At 37.0% G+C, this 17,161-nt stretch overlaps 1 protein-coding gene across 1 annotated transcript in view; it reads right to left on the bottom strand.

The window, feature by feature from the left end:
• Positions 1-17,161, bottom strand: part of LOC126161972 (cytoplasmic dynein 2 heavy chain 1) — a 778,966-nt gene that overhangs the window by 330,762 nt on the left and 431,043 nt on the right. Inside the window, 1 exon segment of the mRNA XM_049918163.1 lies at positions 8,960-9,100. Coding sequence (XP_049774120.1) covers positions 8,960-9,100 — 141 coding nt within the window.

Here is a 17,161-nt window from a genome sequence, read left to right as displayed (position 1 = left end):
TGAATTTTTTTGGGTCTACTACGTGCGCACACACACACACACACACACACACACACAGATATTCAAATACACACCCTAATGGTCAATGTAATACTGCCTGTGTATTAGCAGAGACCATTGTTTGGGGAGAAGAAAGAGTTGTGACAACTGGGAGGGTGAGAGGTATGCAGGGCAAGGAGAGGGAAGGACATTATAGAGAGGCACAAGGATAAACAGATGGTTCTTAGTGGCAGGGGTAACATGAGTATACATTATGGTAATCAAACTGAAAACATAGAAGATAACACACATGAAGAGGAAAGGACAGAGAGCAACAGGTAGCAATAGGAAATGGGGAAGTAAAATGTTGGCACAGAAGAGAATTGATGAGGAAAATAACAGACTTGGAAAGGATTTGGGCAAATAGTGGTAAGGGTACAGCTGAGGAAGGGAGCAAGTGGAGGTTATTGCCAGGGGGATTATGAGAACAGATTATGGGCTGGAGGAATGTTGAAGAATGATGAAGCATATATTGATGAAGAAAGCGTAGTACAGCTCATCAATCCCCAAATACCCTACACAAAAAACTTAGAGTCAAGAGTAAAAGTAAGCAAATCTTATAGCAGCTGTGTTATAAATACTGTGAAGTGTTCTGTGTGGGTATGACAACTAATCATATGACTAGCCCATTGAAAAACTATTGTAACATTGGATCTAGTTGAAAATTTTACCACTTGGCTGTTGAATATGCATCACTCCACAACACCAATTGCTGCTTCGATACTCAAACCATTTTGATTTCACCACCTACACTCCTCTCCTGACAGTGACAGTACTATGCAAGTTCGAATTGTTGCTCCAGTATATTCTCTGTTCAGACAATGCCTCTGGTCTAAAACTCTGCTAGACTCCATTTCCAACTACTTCCTTCCCTATTACACAGAATGCAGGGGATGAGAGATGTGAGTAATACCTAAACATCAGTTTAGTAAGTCATAGTTAAAGAACTCTAACAAAAATTATCTGCAGAAGAATGATATGACTGGTAGAAGACACCCTGAAGGAAAATCACTTTGAGATCTGTAGAAATGCAGGAATACGTGAGGGAATACACATCATATGGCTTCTCTTAGAAGATAGGTTGAAGAAAGACAATGTTGACTGATATACTCTTCCAGAAATTCTGAACTTACCTGGGATAACATACAGAGAGTAAAAGGTTACTTACAAGTTATATAGTAAGCAAAATGCACTTCTAAAGAGTTCATGGTCGATGAAAAGGAGGCAGTAGTGGAGAAGGGAGCAACACAGGGCTGTTGTGTATCTCTCATTTTATTCAATCTGTATGTAGAGCAAACAGTGAAGGAAACTTGTCTATGAATTAGTAAATCCGTCAGAGACAGCAAAGGACTTGGAAGATTAGTTAAGGGGCTCCGGAAAGGCTCAAAATCATGAAAAGTTCAATTTTTACTTATTTGCGTTTTCTGAATCTGCAGACTATTACCTTTTAATAGATATATAATTTATTCAATTCCGAAGACTACAACTATTTTTAAATTTTTTTTGAAATGAGTTCTACATGGGCATGACCCATTGTGGCGCTGTTAAACTGCTGTCAAATGGTGTTATTATTAACGTCCGTGTTCATCAGGTACATTTTAGTGATGTGAGATAAAGTATGTGTTGTGGCTAAACCTATTTTCTGAGACTTAGCAGCACCTGAACTGTTGAAAAAGTGTATTCACGGAAAAACTCAAAACCCCAATGAAAGTGTAAATAGTGTTATATGGTCGAGAATCCCCAAGACTGTATTTGTTGGAATAGAAACACTTCACTTTGGTGTGTATGATGCTGTTGCGACTTTCAGTGATGGCAACATTGGAAGGTGCAAGGTATTTAGAAATATGGGAATGAAGATAGGTTCTAACATGGTACGAGCGATGCTTGCTTTAGACAAGGAACGCCTTCGGGCTGCAGACAGGGCTGTAAAGAGTCTAGAAATACAAGCAAGAGTAAACAGGAGGAGGAACAAGAGGAAGCTGGAGGAGGAGTTTGCAGAGGATGAAGATAATCCATCCTATGGACCTGGAATGCACTAAAAACTTAATCCAATCTTTGTCGCTCGATTCCCAAAACTTTTATTTTCTCATACTAATTACATGTTTTCTAAGGATCTTCCGAACATATTTGTTTCAAACTTTCAGTAAATGTTACACAGTACCTTCTGCATAATTTAACACAGCCTTTTCCCAAAAAACTGTATATTTTTGAATATATAAATAAAAAATTGCAAAAAGATTTTGAAAATTTTCATTACAATTGAAAAAAAATCATCTTTAATAACTGAACTAAAATTTTGTAAAATCCCTGTGTTAAGTTGTAGCCCATATTCCAATAAATAATCTGTAAAAAGTTCAACTTCCTACCTCAAATACTTTGTGAGGAAAGATGTAATTTATAAGCGTTATTTTAACATTGCAAGTATACGGCGTTCCGGAGCCCCTTAAATGGAATGGATAGTGTCTTGAAAAGAGATTATAAGGTGAACACAAATAAAAATAAAACAAGGCTAATAGAAGTGGATCACAATATGGTTTAAGGAAAAACTTTTCAACTGTTGAAAACTCTGGAGACAAATACATACATTGAGTGTTTGAGGACAAAGGATCTGCTTAAGACAATTTTGGTGATATAAACAAAGCCTTTTACTATGTAAGACACACACTGCTTCTTTAAAAAAGGACTAACAGCCTTAAAATATTAAAATCACACCTACAGAACTGTAACATGTTCTCTGTGTTGGCAAAGAAATGTCCAATATAGAACAAGTTAAGGAAGGTGTTCCACAGGGATCTGTGCTGGGTTCTTTCTCCGTCCTATTACTGATTAATGACCTACCATCATTTATTAAGTCCAGCACAGCATAGTATGCAGATGATACTTTTCTTCATAGTAGTAATCATTTCAGTAACCTTAAAAATTGTTTTGCAAACACAAATGCTCCACTATCCTACTGCTATGAAGCAAATGGATTCTTGCTCGAAGAAAACAAAATGAAGTATGTAGTATTTAGTCTAAAGACAAGCTTCCATCAAATGATTCAAGTTAAGTTAAGTTTTTGTGGGGTATACTTAAATTACAAATCATCTTGGGGTCAACATGTGCAATACAGTAGTTGTAAGTTATCTAGAGTAATTTACTTATTAAGGTATCTTATGGTTTGTGTAGCTGAAAATATGTTAGAACAGTCTATTTTTCATTTTTTCAAAACGTAATGTGATATTATATTTTTTATGTGAAAATACTGCTTCTGTGCATGACACCTTAATACAGCAGAAGGCAGTTATTAGGGTAATTACTGGTCCTTCATACGAAGCATACTGTAAACTTTCATTTTAGAACAAAAATATCATGACTGTAATAAACTTACAAATGTGCTAAGTTTTAACTTAGACAAAGAAGACATTACTAGAAGCAAAGTGCAAAGAAAATGTACATTGCTACAACATAAGAGGCAACAGATCCATCTGCATGCCATACAACAGATTGTCAATATCATTTAACAACTCTGAAATCATGAGGCATAAATTATGTAATAGTCTTCCACAAACAGTAGAAGATATACCAGAACAAGTATTCAAACAAACACTGCATGACTGATAACCAGACACTCACTCTATAATACAAAGAATTCATCAACTGTATATTACAGTAAAAAGAGAAATATGTTAACACTAAACATAACTTTAAGTGTTACTAAATCTTTTCTGAAAGTATTTATCTGGAGTGTCGTGTCATGTGGAAGCAAAGCACACATGATAAACTATACAGAAAATAGCAGATTTTCAAATGCGGTGCTACAGACGAATACTAAATATCAGAAGAGTAGATCATTTAAGTAAAGAAATGAATTGAAGGCAAAAGAGCTTTATGGCAAAGATTAATGGAAAGAAGGGGCAAGTAGATACAGCATATCCAGATACTTCAAGGAATAGTTAATTCAGTAATTCAATAATGGAATGAATTGTTGAGGTAAAAATTCTATAGTGAGACCATGGCTGCAATACAGTAAGCATATTCAAATACACGTAAGTTATAGTGTTTACGCAGGGAAGAAGAGAGCAGGTCAGGGCTGACTAACATGAAGAACTGCAGCAAACCAGTCCTTGCATTCAAAACTACAGAACAACAACAATATTCCCCATGTTTCTGTTATGAGAAACATACAACATAACACCACTTGAGGCAAGATTCAGCATAATGGGTTAATTCCATTTCATTTCTCAGGTTCAGTAAATAATGCAATGGAATATCTGAGACCAGTGCACACAAGCAATCTCAGTAAAATGGAATTGACACTTACTTCACCCAAAGAAATAGAATCCATCATAAAGTCCCTGAAATCAAAGCATTCTAGTGGTTCTGATAACATATCAACAAAGTTAATAAACAAGTGTTCATGTGAGCTTAGTCATATCTTAAGTTATTTATGTAATCAATCACTTGTCACAGGAACATTCCCAGACTGGTTCAAATATGCTGAAGATATACCTCTCCACAAGAAAGGGGATAAAGAAATGCCGTCAAATTACCGACCGGTCTACTTAAGCACCTTAGTGAAAATAACATACTGTCAAAGTCACTGTTTTGGTTTCTTAAGGGTTCTGATATTGAGAAAGCTATTTACACTTACAGCAAAAATGTCCTTAATTCATTGGGCAACAAATTAGAGGCAACTGGCATATTCTGTGACCTGTCAAAGACATTTGACTGTGTGAATCACAGCATTATTTTACGTAAATTAAAATATTATGGTGTCACCGGTAGTGCTGCAAAGTGGTTTACATCATATCTTACTAATAGAAAACAAAGGGTGTCATTACATAACACTTCAGCAGTAGGCAATCAGACATCATCTGACTGGGAAGAAATTACATGTGGTGTTCCTCAAGGTTCCATACTAGGTCCACTACTGTTTCTTGTGTATATTAATGATCTGTCATCTGTTACATTACCAGATGCCAAGTTTGTCTTATTTGCAGATGATACAACCATTGCAATAAATAGTAAATCAAGTATAAATTTAGAAAGGGCAGCTAATCAAATTTTTACTGACTTTAATAAGTGGTTCATAGCCAATTCACTGTCATTAAACTTTGAAAAGACCCACTATATGCAGTTCAGAACTTCCAAGAGTTTTCCTTCTGGTGCGTGTATACAATATGATGTCATGGAAATAGGAGAAGTTGAGAGTGTAAAATTCTTGGGATTACAACTTGATAATAAATTCAGTTGGAAGCAACATACTAATGAACTGCTAAAGTGCCTAAACAAGTCTGTGTTTGCAATGTGAATGATGTCAGACATAGGAGATATAAATATAAAAAAAACTGGCATATTTTGCTTATTTTTAATCCATTATGTCATATGGTATCATATTTTGGGGTAACTCCACAAACAGAGAAAAAATTTTTAGAGTACAGAAGCGTATAATAAGAGTAATGAGTAGTGTAAATCCAAGAACATCATGTCGAAACCTATTCAAAGAATTGGGCATATTAACCACAGCTTCTCAGTATATTTATTCCTTAATGAAGTTTGTTGTAAATAATACATCTCTTTTTCCAACTAACTGCTTAGTACACAGTATCAATACTAGGAATAAGAACAATATACATAAAGATTTAAAATCATCTACTCTTGCCCAGAAAGGAGTCCAGTATTCAGCAACGCATATTTTCAATAAGTTACCAGCAACCATTAAGAGTTTAGTTTCAGACAAGGCACAATTTAAACATAATTTAAAAGAATTTTTGGTGGCCAACTCCTTCTACTCTATCCATGAGTTTCTCAACAAGTGCAGTAGACCATTTTAATGAAAATTTATTATACTTTAATTCTTGACAATACTTGGTTGTAATAGCCAAGAAACTAGCAAATGTCTGAATGATGGATTTAATGAAAGCAGATGTAAGTATTAAACCTGTAAATATTAGAAGTTTAAATTTAATTCATGTACATAATTTTACTGTTTATTGATTGGGACTCATTAAAATTAATGAAACTCAAGTTTTTCTAATTACATTTTTGTAATGTGTTTATCTGACATGTTCCACACCCAGGAGGATTCTCTCTTTTATGGGTAAATGGAATGAATAATTAATCTAATACAACAAATACAGTGCCCCCCCCCCCCCCCCCACGAAAAAAAGATACAACTTTTTAGAGGTCTTCAATTCACTCAGTTTTACAGCCACAACAGTGCATATGGTATGTATGAAATGATTACATTTACAGAGCAAAGGTGCATGTCGTTATGAGGTGGAAGGTATCGACCTATGCTGAAATATCCATATTACTACATGGTGGGGCCTCCACGGACAGCAATGCAGATGCTGAATTTGGCATCCAGTCAGTTGAACAGATGGTGAACACTGTCCTGGGATATGTTAGGCCATGCTCACTATACTTCTGTAAGAGTTGTTGGTCAATGAGTTGCATGAGTCACTTCTTGTCCCATCATATCCCACATGTGCTCTTTTGAAGACAAGTCTGGAGATTGTGCTGGCCAGGGAAGTTACTGCTGTGTCTTGCAGTGCATGTTGATTTTCAAGGGCAGTGTGTGTGCAAGCAGTATCCTTTTGGAACAACACATCACCTTCTTGTTGCAAGAACGGCAATAGAATGGGTCTAAGAACATTTTTCATAAACTGACCACTGGTTAGTGTCCTCTCCAGGAACACAAAAAGTGAACAAGAGCTGTAGCTTAACGTACCCCAGGCCATAAGGCCTGGAGTGAAACCAGTTTGTCTTGGACAAATGCACTCTACAAGTCAGTGCTCATCAATTCTACATTGTACATGCAAACAACCATCACTTGTGTGCAGGCAGAATCTTCTTTCATCACTGGAGACAATGACACACCATTCAATATTACAAGTGATCCTCTGACAGCACCAGTCGAGCTGTGCATGTCGATGCTGTGGCATGAGTGGAATATAGGCTAGAGGAGTGTGTACCATTAGTTCTAGTGCTAATAACTGGTTGGTAACAGTTTGTGATGACATTTCTGGGCTCAAAAGCCCTCTCATCTGTGCTGTGATAGCTGTATGATCTGACCATGCTCTCCTTACAACACAATGATTCTGGCAGGTGTCTGTGCTACACTGACGTCCAGAACCTCATCTATGGGTGTGAGGATATTCACTTGACCACTGATACCAGCATCATTGCACAACTGAGTAGCACATCCAGCTTGTGTGGCAATTCTCCAAAGGACCATCCCACCACTCGGGAGACCATAATTTGACTCCTTTCAAACTCACTCAGTTCGCTGCAGAAAACTTGAGAATGTCTCCATGGCATGGTTGCCTGATTGCTTCACTTGTTTGGACCACAGTGAACAGTTGTGAGCATTCCCCATTAGATGGTAGACATAGACAGCTCTCTGATAAGTAAGCCACTGCATTATCTGTTGGCGGACGATGTTGAAACTAGTATCAGTACACCTACTATACCCCATGTGGTTCTGGTAGCTATGTCACTGTGATATCTGTTGGAAGATGATGTTGAAACCATTATCAGTACAACTACTATTCCCCAAGTGACATATGTCATCATCGGATCAAAATCAATGTTGTCTTTCCAGGTGTACTAATTTTTTTTCCCAGCAGTGTGTAAGTCAATGACCACAGTAACACAGCTTAAAAATGTTTTATCGAGGAAAATTAATGTAATAGAACGATAAAGAATTGTGTCAGGACATCTTCAGATTGACCACTCAATAACTGACTGGATGTGGAGTGTACAAAATCAGCGTGGTATTCGATGGCGTGTCTGACATGGCCTGGCATGTCACCATTGCAAGCACAAACCTCATTGTGGGCTTCTCAGTCCCACATCGGTTGTGGAATGACACCACACTGGTTTTCTTGGTGTGACATTACTATTGGCACTGTAGAATAACAGATGTGCATAAAATATACAGGGACCGATGACCATACTGTTTGGTCCCCTCCCCCAAATCAACCAAGCATAGAATGTATAGGTATAAAAAAATGGACTGATTCATTAATGACCCGCTGGTGAGTAACAGATATATTGTTAACTGCACACCACACATTGGTTTGGACTGCTGAGGTTCCTCATCTAGATAGCCATTAATAACAACATATGTGAAGAAAGGTGGGAGGGGAAAGAAGGAGAACAAAGAGAAAGACATTATTCAAATTCACAATTTAATGCAATGTATACAGATACTCAATAAATGCAAACTGTTTTCCAGATATATTTGGACAAGTGTCTTGTTGTAATATCAATTGTACAGTCCTAAAGTAAGGAAAATGACAAAACAATGCTTGTACAAGATATACTGCAGTGTAAATGTTGCATAAAACAGCAGAGCTTTGGAGAGGCCTTTTCTATTAGAAAAATGCAGTCACACACAACCACACTGTCCGAGGTGTGCTTCTCCTATTTCCCATGACATGTCGCACAGCATTTCAGCTTGTCAATTCAGTCACTAGAAAAAAAATCCTTGCTGTTTCATCACCTCATAAAGGTTATTACATTACATGTGCTTTTTATCAACAGCACACGTAGGTACCAACTAAGACACCACAGCCAGTACCCTCAGTGTTGGGAGAAATGGATACTTCAGTCACTATAAAGTGACCCTACAACAGTACCTGTGGAATCTTCAGCATTATTTTTAAATAGAAAAAATGATAATAATCATGATTCCATACAAAGTTCTCAACAACATATGTGTCAACCTTTAGGAGATCATGAATACATCACGAATATTTTTAGTTGCTAAATTTTAGTATGAAGTACATGATTACTTTATATAAAGAGAAAAATTGCATTTGGACATTAAGCAGCATTAAATTAAATATGGGGGATATTTTTAACATGACTCTCAGGTAAGGTAAGAAAAAAGTCACACTGAAACTAGGAATTGATGTCAGATTCCTCTTACCTGTTGCAGGAAAGATATCAGCATGCTGGTCCCCCATTTATCTGGTGCAGCTAGATTTAAGTCTTTGAAATATAATATTAGTCGCTCACTATTTCTTGGTCTATATGCACGGCCTGTGGTTGTTGATATCAACATGCAAACCTAAAAAATTAAAATTGATTGTACTATACCAAAAGCATTCATTCATTCACACATCACCCTTTTTACATCCCATCAAAAACTAAATACTATAAGCCAGTTGGCTTTCATTGTTAGCTAAATAAACTTGCTAACTACAGCAAAGAAGGGTGTATTTAAGTGTTTATATAATTAGCAGAAAAGCTGCTGCTCTGAAAAAGGATGTTACTTTTGTTCCTACGTAATTAAAAATCAGAAATTATGATCCAGAAAAAAACAATGCAAGTCCATTATAATAGTAATAAATGTAAATGTATTGTGTAAAAATTGAAAATGATTGATATAAACCAAAAATTACCAAGAAGAGAAATATCAGAACACCTGAATCTCAAAGTTATGCAAAAAATAAAATAACAACATATTACATATTCCTCATTTGTTAACTTCATGTTCCCATCTGCCCACTGCTGATTTTTCCTCTTACACTGAAAAATTTAAATAACAATGACTAGATGAAATTTAGTAATAATTGTGAACATTCAACACAAGACAGAAAATTAGTGCTATAACACTTTTATGCAGTGTTCCACACATACTGTGAGGATCTGCCAATTTGCCAGTATTCAACTTCCTAGACAATGCTTTAATAGCTCCCCCACCATCAGTGTCATGTAACTTTTTCTCTGCCACAACTTCCTTAGATAGCTCCTCACAATGCCAATACCAGTAATTACTTTTATTTGCCATATAGTACCATCTTTCAAAATTAGCAATAACACAGACATGATTGTTCTGCTGAAGGACAGTTTTCCAAGTGAACTATTTTGATAATTTATTTGTCCTCTCTCTCTCTCTCTCTCTCTCTCTATTTTCACAATAATATTTATGTTCTCTGGTCTTGGTAAATGTCCTGCTGATGTTGCAGTCTTCAGACCAAAGACTGCTTTGATGCAGTTCTTGATGCTAGTTTGTCATGACCAAGTCTCTTCAGCTCTTCACAACTACTGTCAAAGACATCCACTTGAACCTACTTACTATAGTCAAGCTTTCACCTCCCCCTACAATGTTTCTTCCAATACCTCCTTCCATTACCAAATTAATGATTCCCTTGATGCCTCAGCATGTGTCCTATTATTCAGTCCTTGGTTTTTCAACAAACTGACTCAGTACCTATTCATTAGTTACTCAATCCACCCACCTAATTTTCAACATTCCTCTCTAACAACAAATTTCAAAATCCCTCTATTCTATTCTTTCAGACAGATACCTTAAGAAAGACTTCCTAACATTAAATTTATATTATGGATTAATAAATTAGAAATGCATTTCTTGCTACAACCAGTCTGCATTTTATAATCTATCTACTTTGGCCATCATCAGTAATTCTGCTGCAAAGACAGCAAAACTCATGTACTACTTTTAGAAGACTAGATTTCCTAATCTAATTGCCTAAAACTCACCTGATTTATTTCAATTACACACACACACACACACACACACACACACACACACACACACCTGTACAGCTACATTGTTTCCGCTGAATACCCACACATACTGCTGTGTATCTTTCATCTTAACATCTTCTTAAATTTCCTACAGTATCTTTCACCTTTCTTCTTTCCTACAGTATCTTTCACCTACTCACATAACCTTCTGAAACCTTGTATTTCTCATCCCACCATTTTGCACTTCCTGTCAGTGTTACGATCTAAAATTTACATTTGTAGTAACACTGTTGAAATTTGTACAGACTTATATAATAAATGGAAAATATTATTTAAATGTGCAATTAAAAAACAACCCTTATCCAATCATCCCAAGCATCACTATACTTCTATGCAAGGTACTGGGGGAGGGTTAGCTTCAACAGACCTAACAGTTTGCTTTCATTTTCCAACAGCAGAATCTTGATATCAGCAGTTGGCCGACGTAGTGTTCTAAGGTAACACAACAGTGTCCTTGAATGCAAAAAAAAATTTGCATACTGAATAATTGTAAGTGTGTCACACAGGTTTGGGGTGCCTCATTTTAGAAGCCCCTACATTTTGCAGTGTGTGCTGTGTAATTTGTCAAGTTGTCACAAACAGTGGCTGCCACAAATTATAGTCTTGTGGGACTGTGGACATGACAAAAGGTGAAAATTTCACTTAATAATTAGCAGTAGACAAAATACAAATTGTATCAACTATAGTTAACAGAGCAGCATAAATAGAATCTGCCAACCTGTAGGAAGCCCCTGAAGAGGCTGAAAACAATAGAACTTGTATAAGGTTCAGATTTTGTGAGCACTATGAGTTTAGCAATTAATGGATCCAACACCCAATTTCACAAGATGAATGAAAATTTATAGAAAATAAAAACCTAATTTATGATTATATGGGTGATTATAATGCATTCACAAAGCAAGGGTAAAGAAGAATGGCTAAATGAATAAAAGATGAGGAAAAAGGAAAGGGCATTAGCAGAACTGTACTGCTTTTTGCAATTTGATGAAGCACGTATGTACAATTTTCTAAGATTTAAATTGTAACTGCCGTATGCTTCCTTTTGTATTTACAGATGCTTCAGTACTCAAATAGTTCAAGTAGTCCTTTTACATCCACATCACTCCTTCTTTTTTATTTTACTATATATATTTTTAATATAGGTGTGAAATACTAATTCCTGTACTCCAACTTTTACATATTACATCAACAGAAATTCTAGAGAATAGGGGGAACTTTGAAGGAGAAACCTTTTCACCTTTTTTCCCAATTTTATTTTGATGTCTCGGAGAGATTTCATACCATTAGGTAAATGATCAAAACATTTGATATTAGCACTGTGAGCCCCTTTTTGTGATAAAGCCAACAGTAATGTGGAACAATGAATGTCATTTTTTTTCCTGTAGAATTTTAATTAGATACATCATTGTTGCTTTTGACTTGCAGTGAGTTCTTTGCAACAAACATGCTCTCTGGGGGACAAGTAAATGGAAATGGTCAGCCATGGAAGAATCTGAACATGACATAGAAAGTCTTGAACAATTCAAGCTCTATGCAGACAAGCATTATCTTACTGGAGAAGTACCCCTGGTAGAACACATACAAAAGGTCCCACAGAGGGTTGAATGTCACCAACATAATGCTGGCCTGTAAAGGTTCCACATACCACAATTACAGGGAACTGGCTACTGAAGGCTATGGCCTTCAGATGATTACATCAGTCCTGCAGGTAGTGAGGTGTGCAACAGCATGGATGGAGCTGTATGTTCATCAGGCTGTCACCACAGCCATATGAGGTTATCATCCCTCCACAAAATGAATTGGGATTCATTACTAAACACGACGTTTTGCCACTCTGTGGCAGTCCACATTGTTCTGGCTTGGCACCACTATGGGCAGTATCACTAATGTCTTGGTGTTAATGGCAGCATATGACAAGGGCATCTGGAGGACAAATTTTTATCTGCAAGTCATCTGTAATGGTTTGTGGAAAACCTGGCTCCCATACATCTACTTGCATGTGATTGTCATATTTAGGACTTGTCCATTATGGGCAGTTGAAATTAAGCCTGCTGTCTGATTGGAGCGCCACTGCAGGGCCTGTGGGCACATGCATTGGTGCCAAACATGGATCATTTGCATATCAGATCTCACTGTACTTATCTGCACACTTTCATGTTTGTAACTTTCTTCCTTCTGAGTGCACTACTTTCAATGATAGTGAGTGCATGAGAGGAACAACAGTAGACCCGAAATTGAGCCTTGCGAAACTGCATAAATGATTTCTTTACAGTCAGAAGAATCTTCCCTGCTTACATTGGTTGAATTATTAAGTACAGCTTTCTGCATCCTTTTAGTTAGATACGACATTAACCACTTGTTGGCTATACCATCAATTCCATGAAACCTCAAGATTTTTTAGAGCAACTCTTGTGAAATTCAAATTGTGATGTGCTAAGGATATTATTGTTTCTCAGATATGATACTAACCTAGATTACATCACCCTCTCAAAAGTATTGGAAAATGATGTGTTAAGAAATAAGTAATTAGTTATTGATACCTATCCCATTTCATTTCTTATAAAGGGATTTAACAATAGTATGTTTCAATCTCTGCAGAAAGATGCAGTGAGTTAGAGCTGCATTACAAATTTCAATAAAACACAGTACTTATTAAACAGGAACAACTCTGTTGTACTCTTTTGGAAACATATCAAATTGAGACGCTTTTATGTTTGAGAGAATACACAAGTTTCTTAATTTCAGGAGGAGAAATAGGCGACATATCTGTGTGACTGAATTATCTGAGAGTTTCAACATACTGTTTTGATTTTTCTTTTGAACTCCATTTCAGAAATGATTATTGAACATACCTGTTACCTGTGTCTGATCATTTATAGTTCTTCCATTTAAATCAATAGTGATGTTATCCTCTCCTGTAACCTGTTGTCCTGTATCATGTTTCACTAAATTCCATAAAGGCATTAGTTCGTTGCTGGAATTACTTATTTCTAGCATAATGTGCACGTTCCTTGATTTTTAATAACTTTTATTGCTAATTTTGGCTTATTTTTGTAGTGCACAGCTTGCAGAATCTTTGCTTGTTATTGACAATAAATAGATTCAATGACAATTAAAAGTTAACTATTCTTCAGAATTAATTCAAAAGTACACACTTCAATGTGCTTAACTCTTCAAAATCAACTTGTTCCAATGATTCTGAAGTCATACGTCATCTTTATACATGCAACAACTTCTCCTTTTCTCACATTAAAGTTGGTGTCATGCAGGAAGGTTGCCCAATTTTCAGTGTTCTATGCAGCCGCCTCCATTAACCGTTGGTAGCCAATAATATTAATTCTCTTTCCCAGCAGCTAACTGTGACTTACAGTTAGAAAGCAGAATCTCTCTCCTGCTAGCAGCACTGTGTTACTGTGCTTCACAACAACTGAATTATTCAACTGTCTAGCTGTGAATGTGTATCTGTAAATGTTTTTGTGTGTGTGTCTATATAGAAAAGAATTTTTAGCTGCAAGAAGTGATATAGATGCGGCATGAACCACATCCCATATAAAGATGCACAATACAAGAGAAGGAGGTAGTCCAACAGTGTATTATCTGATGAAACATGGGCGATCAGAATCATTTCAGAAAAACCTGCTGGAATAGTAGTGATGGCTGGTAGTTTTAAAGTTCCCATAGGAAAAGCTTCTTGGACAGTTATTCTCCTTGCTGGATCTTCTGCAGGTTCTGTTCCTGACAGTAAACTCCTGTTTAGATGTAAGAAAAGCAGCAGTAACTGCCACTTCGAAATAAATGCTGTCAGTTTCATGAAATGGTTCAACTAAACAATTCTTAGCACACCTTGCTTCGAAGTTGGTCATTGTAATGTACCATGCCAATTATCATTCAGCTATTACAGAGAAAACACCAAGTTATGTATGAGAAACTTATGAAATTTATAAATAAAAACAGCATCCTATGTAATGAACAACATGGATTCAGAAATAAGAGGTCAACGACAACTGCTATCTACAAGTGCAGCAATTCCATCCTAAACCTGATGGACAAAAAACAGGAAACAATAGGAGTCTTTATTGACTTGTCAAAAGCTCTTGACATAGTGGACCATAAAATTCTGCTATCAAAGCTAGAAAGATACGGTATTCGAGGTCTGTCCAACAAGTGGATCAGTTCCTTCCTGACTAATCATATGCAGGCAGTGTGCGTCAAACACACAAATATTGAACTAAAAACTGTATCTAATCACTTACCTGACTATAAACAAATTAAATGTGGTGTACCCCAAGGACCAATATTGGGACCCTTTCTGTTTCTTCGGTACATAGATGATCTAAGCTTAAATGTTGATGCACATAAAACAATGATATTTGCATATGACACCACGATTCTACTAAAAAGAGATGACGATGAACAGTTATAGCAGACAGTAAACACGGTCACGAAACAACTTAGCAGCTGGGCACAGAGTAATCAGCTTGTAATAAACAGTAAGAAAACCATTGCTCTAAAACTCCACAATGTTCCTAACAAGGACATGCTTATTCCATCAGTCTCTATCAATGACGAACCAGCTGGTAACAGTACTGAAACCAAATTCTTAGGACTTTGGCTGCAGAGTAACATCAGATGGAATAAGCATATTGAATATCTCAATGCAGAACTGAGCAAAACATGTTACCTTCTCTGTTCATTAAAATCATGCTGTAGTGAGAAAACAGTATTGAATGCATATCATGCGTACTTTCATTCTCGTCTTAGATATGGGGTCACCTTCTGGGGAAACTCTAAAACAGCTAATAGCACTTTTAAACTACAAAAAAGGGCCATTAGAATCTTGTTTGGGTGCAAGCCTAGAGACTCTTGTAAACCCCTGTTTAAGAAATCTGGTATTCCTCCATTACCATGTGTATACATTATGGAAACCCTTTTGTTCTTTGAATTAAATGTAATAGGCAAGGACCGGAGACTGCAAAAAAAACTGTGATATACATGAGCACTTTACCAGACAAAACAGAAACTTACATATGACTCAAATCAGCACAGCACTGTGCAAAAAAAGGTACTTTTCACATGGGAGTTAAGCTTTATAACAAACTTCCTGAGCCGGCCGGAGTGGCCGTGCGGTTCTGGGCGGTACAGTCTGGACACGAGCGGCCGCTACGGTCACAGGTTCGAACCCTGCCTCGGGCATGGATGTGTGTGATGTCCTTAGGTTAGTTTGTAATGCCGGAAATGCATTACGAAGCCGCTATGGAAGTAAAACCGGTAGTTTCCGGGAATTTAACTGATTTATTGAATGTTTTGAATAACGAAATCAAGAGTCAATCGGCAAAAATTAAAGCTCTGTCTGCCAAGCAAGAAGCTCAGTCTGAAAAAATTGAACGGATGCTAGACAATCAGAACAAAGCTATTAACGTTGTTAACAACAATGTTGGAGTTGTTAACAAAAAAGTTGATAAAATCAAAGAAGATATTGTTGTAATTAATACCGAAATCGGTAATCTTAAACAGGAAATGATAGGCGTTCAGGCGGAAATTGCGAGCATAAATACTCGTTTTTATTCCGAAATTAGCAGAATCGAGAAAAGTGTAGGAAAAGCAGTTGCTCCGATCATCGAGAATAAGGTGACGGAACAAATTCAATTAGTGAAAAAACTGGATCAAAAGAAGGTGGAAACTTTAAAGGCTTTAGTATCCGAAGTAGATACCAAAGTGACGAAGCAGGCTAATACCTGCAAAGTAAACAAAAGGGAAGTAGAAACGCTTGCGACAACCACTTGCCAAGTAATTATGAGAGTGTCGGAATTAGAAAAGAAACTTGACGAAAAACAGAGCTATGTGCCTATCTGTGCACATAGTTCAGAATTGTTGACGAAAGAGGAACGGTTCGACCCCTTGGAAAAAGGCGGTATACACGTGACGGATTTCATTAAGAATTGTGAAAGAGTTTTACCCAGATCATGGACTAATGAGAGAAAAATTAATGCAGTTATTGATGTGCTGGCTGGTGATGCCAAGCGTTGGGGCTTAAACCTCAACATTACGAACCTGACTTTTGAAGAGTTTAAAAATTTGTTTCTGGCTGAATACTGGTCAGAGCAAAAACAGCAAAGTCTCTAACGCGAATTTGTCGTATCGAGGCCTTTCGATGCGAATTCGCGCGGCTCGATGAAGGAGTTTTGTGAGGGCTGGATCCGCAAGTTGTAATATTTGCGTGATCGCCGCACGGAATCCGAAATAGTCTGGGAACTCTACAGGAAGCTTCCAGATGACACAAAACGCTACGTAGGAAGCAATTACAGGACAATCAATGATTTCCTGGAAAAAGTTGAGGACGAGGACAATTGGTGCAATAATCGCGACAGTGGTAGAGGCCGTGGTAACAACAACGGGAACCACAACAACGATAACCATGGGAATAATGCATACCGCAACCATGGCAGCAATAATAATAGTGGTTCGGGCCATAATGACAATCGGTACAATGCAAATAATAACAGGAATGACGGAAACCAGTATCATACTAGCGTGATACGGGCTTCGCAGAACAGTAATAACGCCAGAGGGTGTGATC

The sequence above is a fragment of the Schistocerca cancellata genome, chromosome 2, assembly GCF_023864275.1.
Source record: "Schistocerca cancellata isolate TAMUIC-IGC-003103 chromosome 2, iqSchCanc2.1, whole genome shotgun sequence".
NCBI classification, from domain to species: Eukaryota; Metazoa; Arthropoda; class Insecta; order Orthoptera; family Acrididae; genus Schistocerca; species Schistocerca cancellata.
This window is presented reverse-complemented; position numbering and strand designations above follow the sequence as displayed.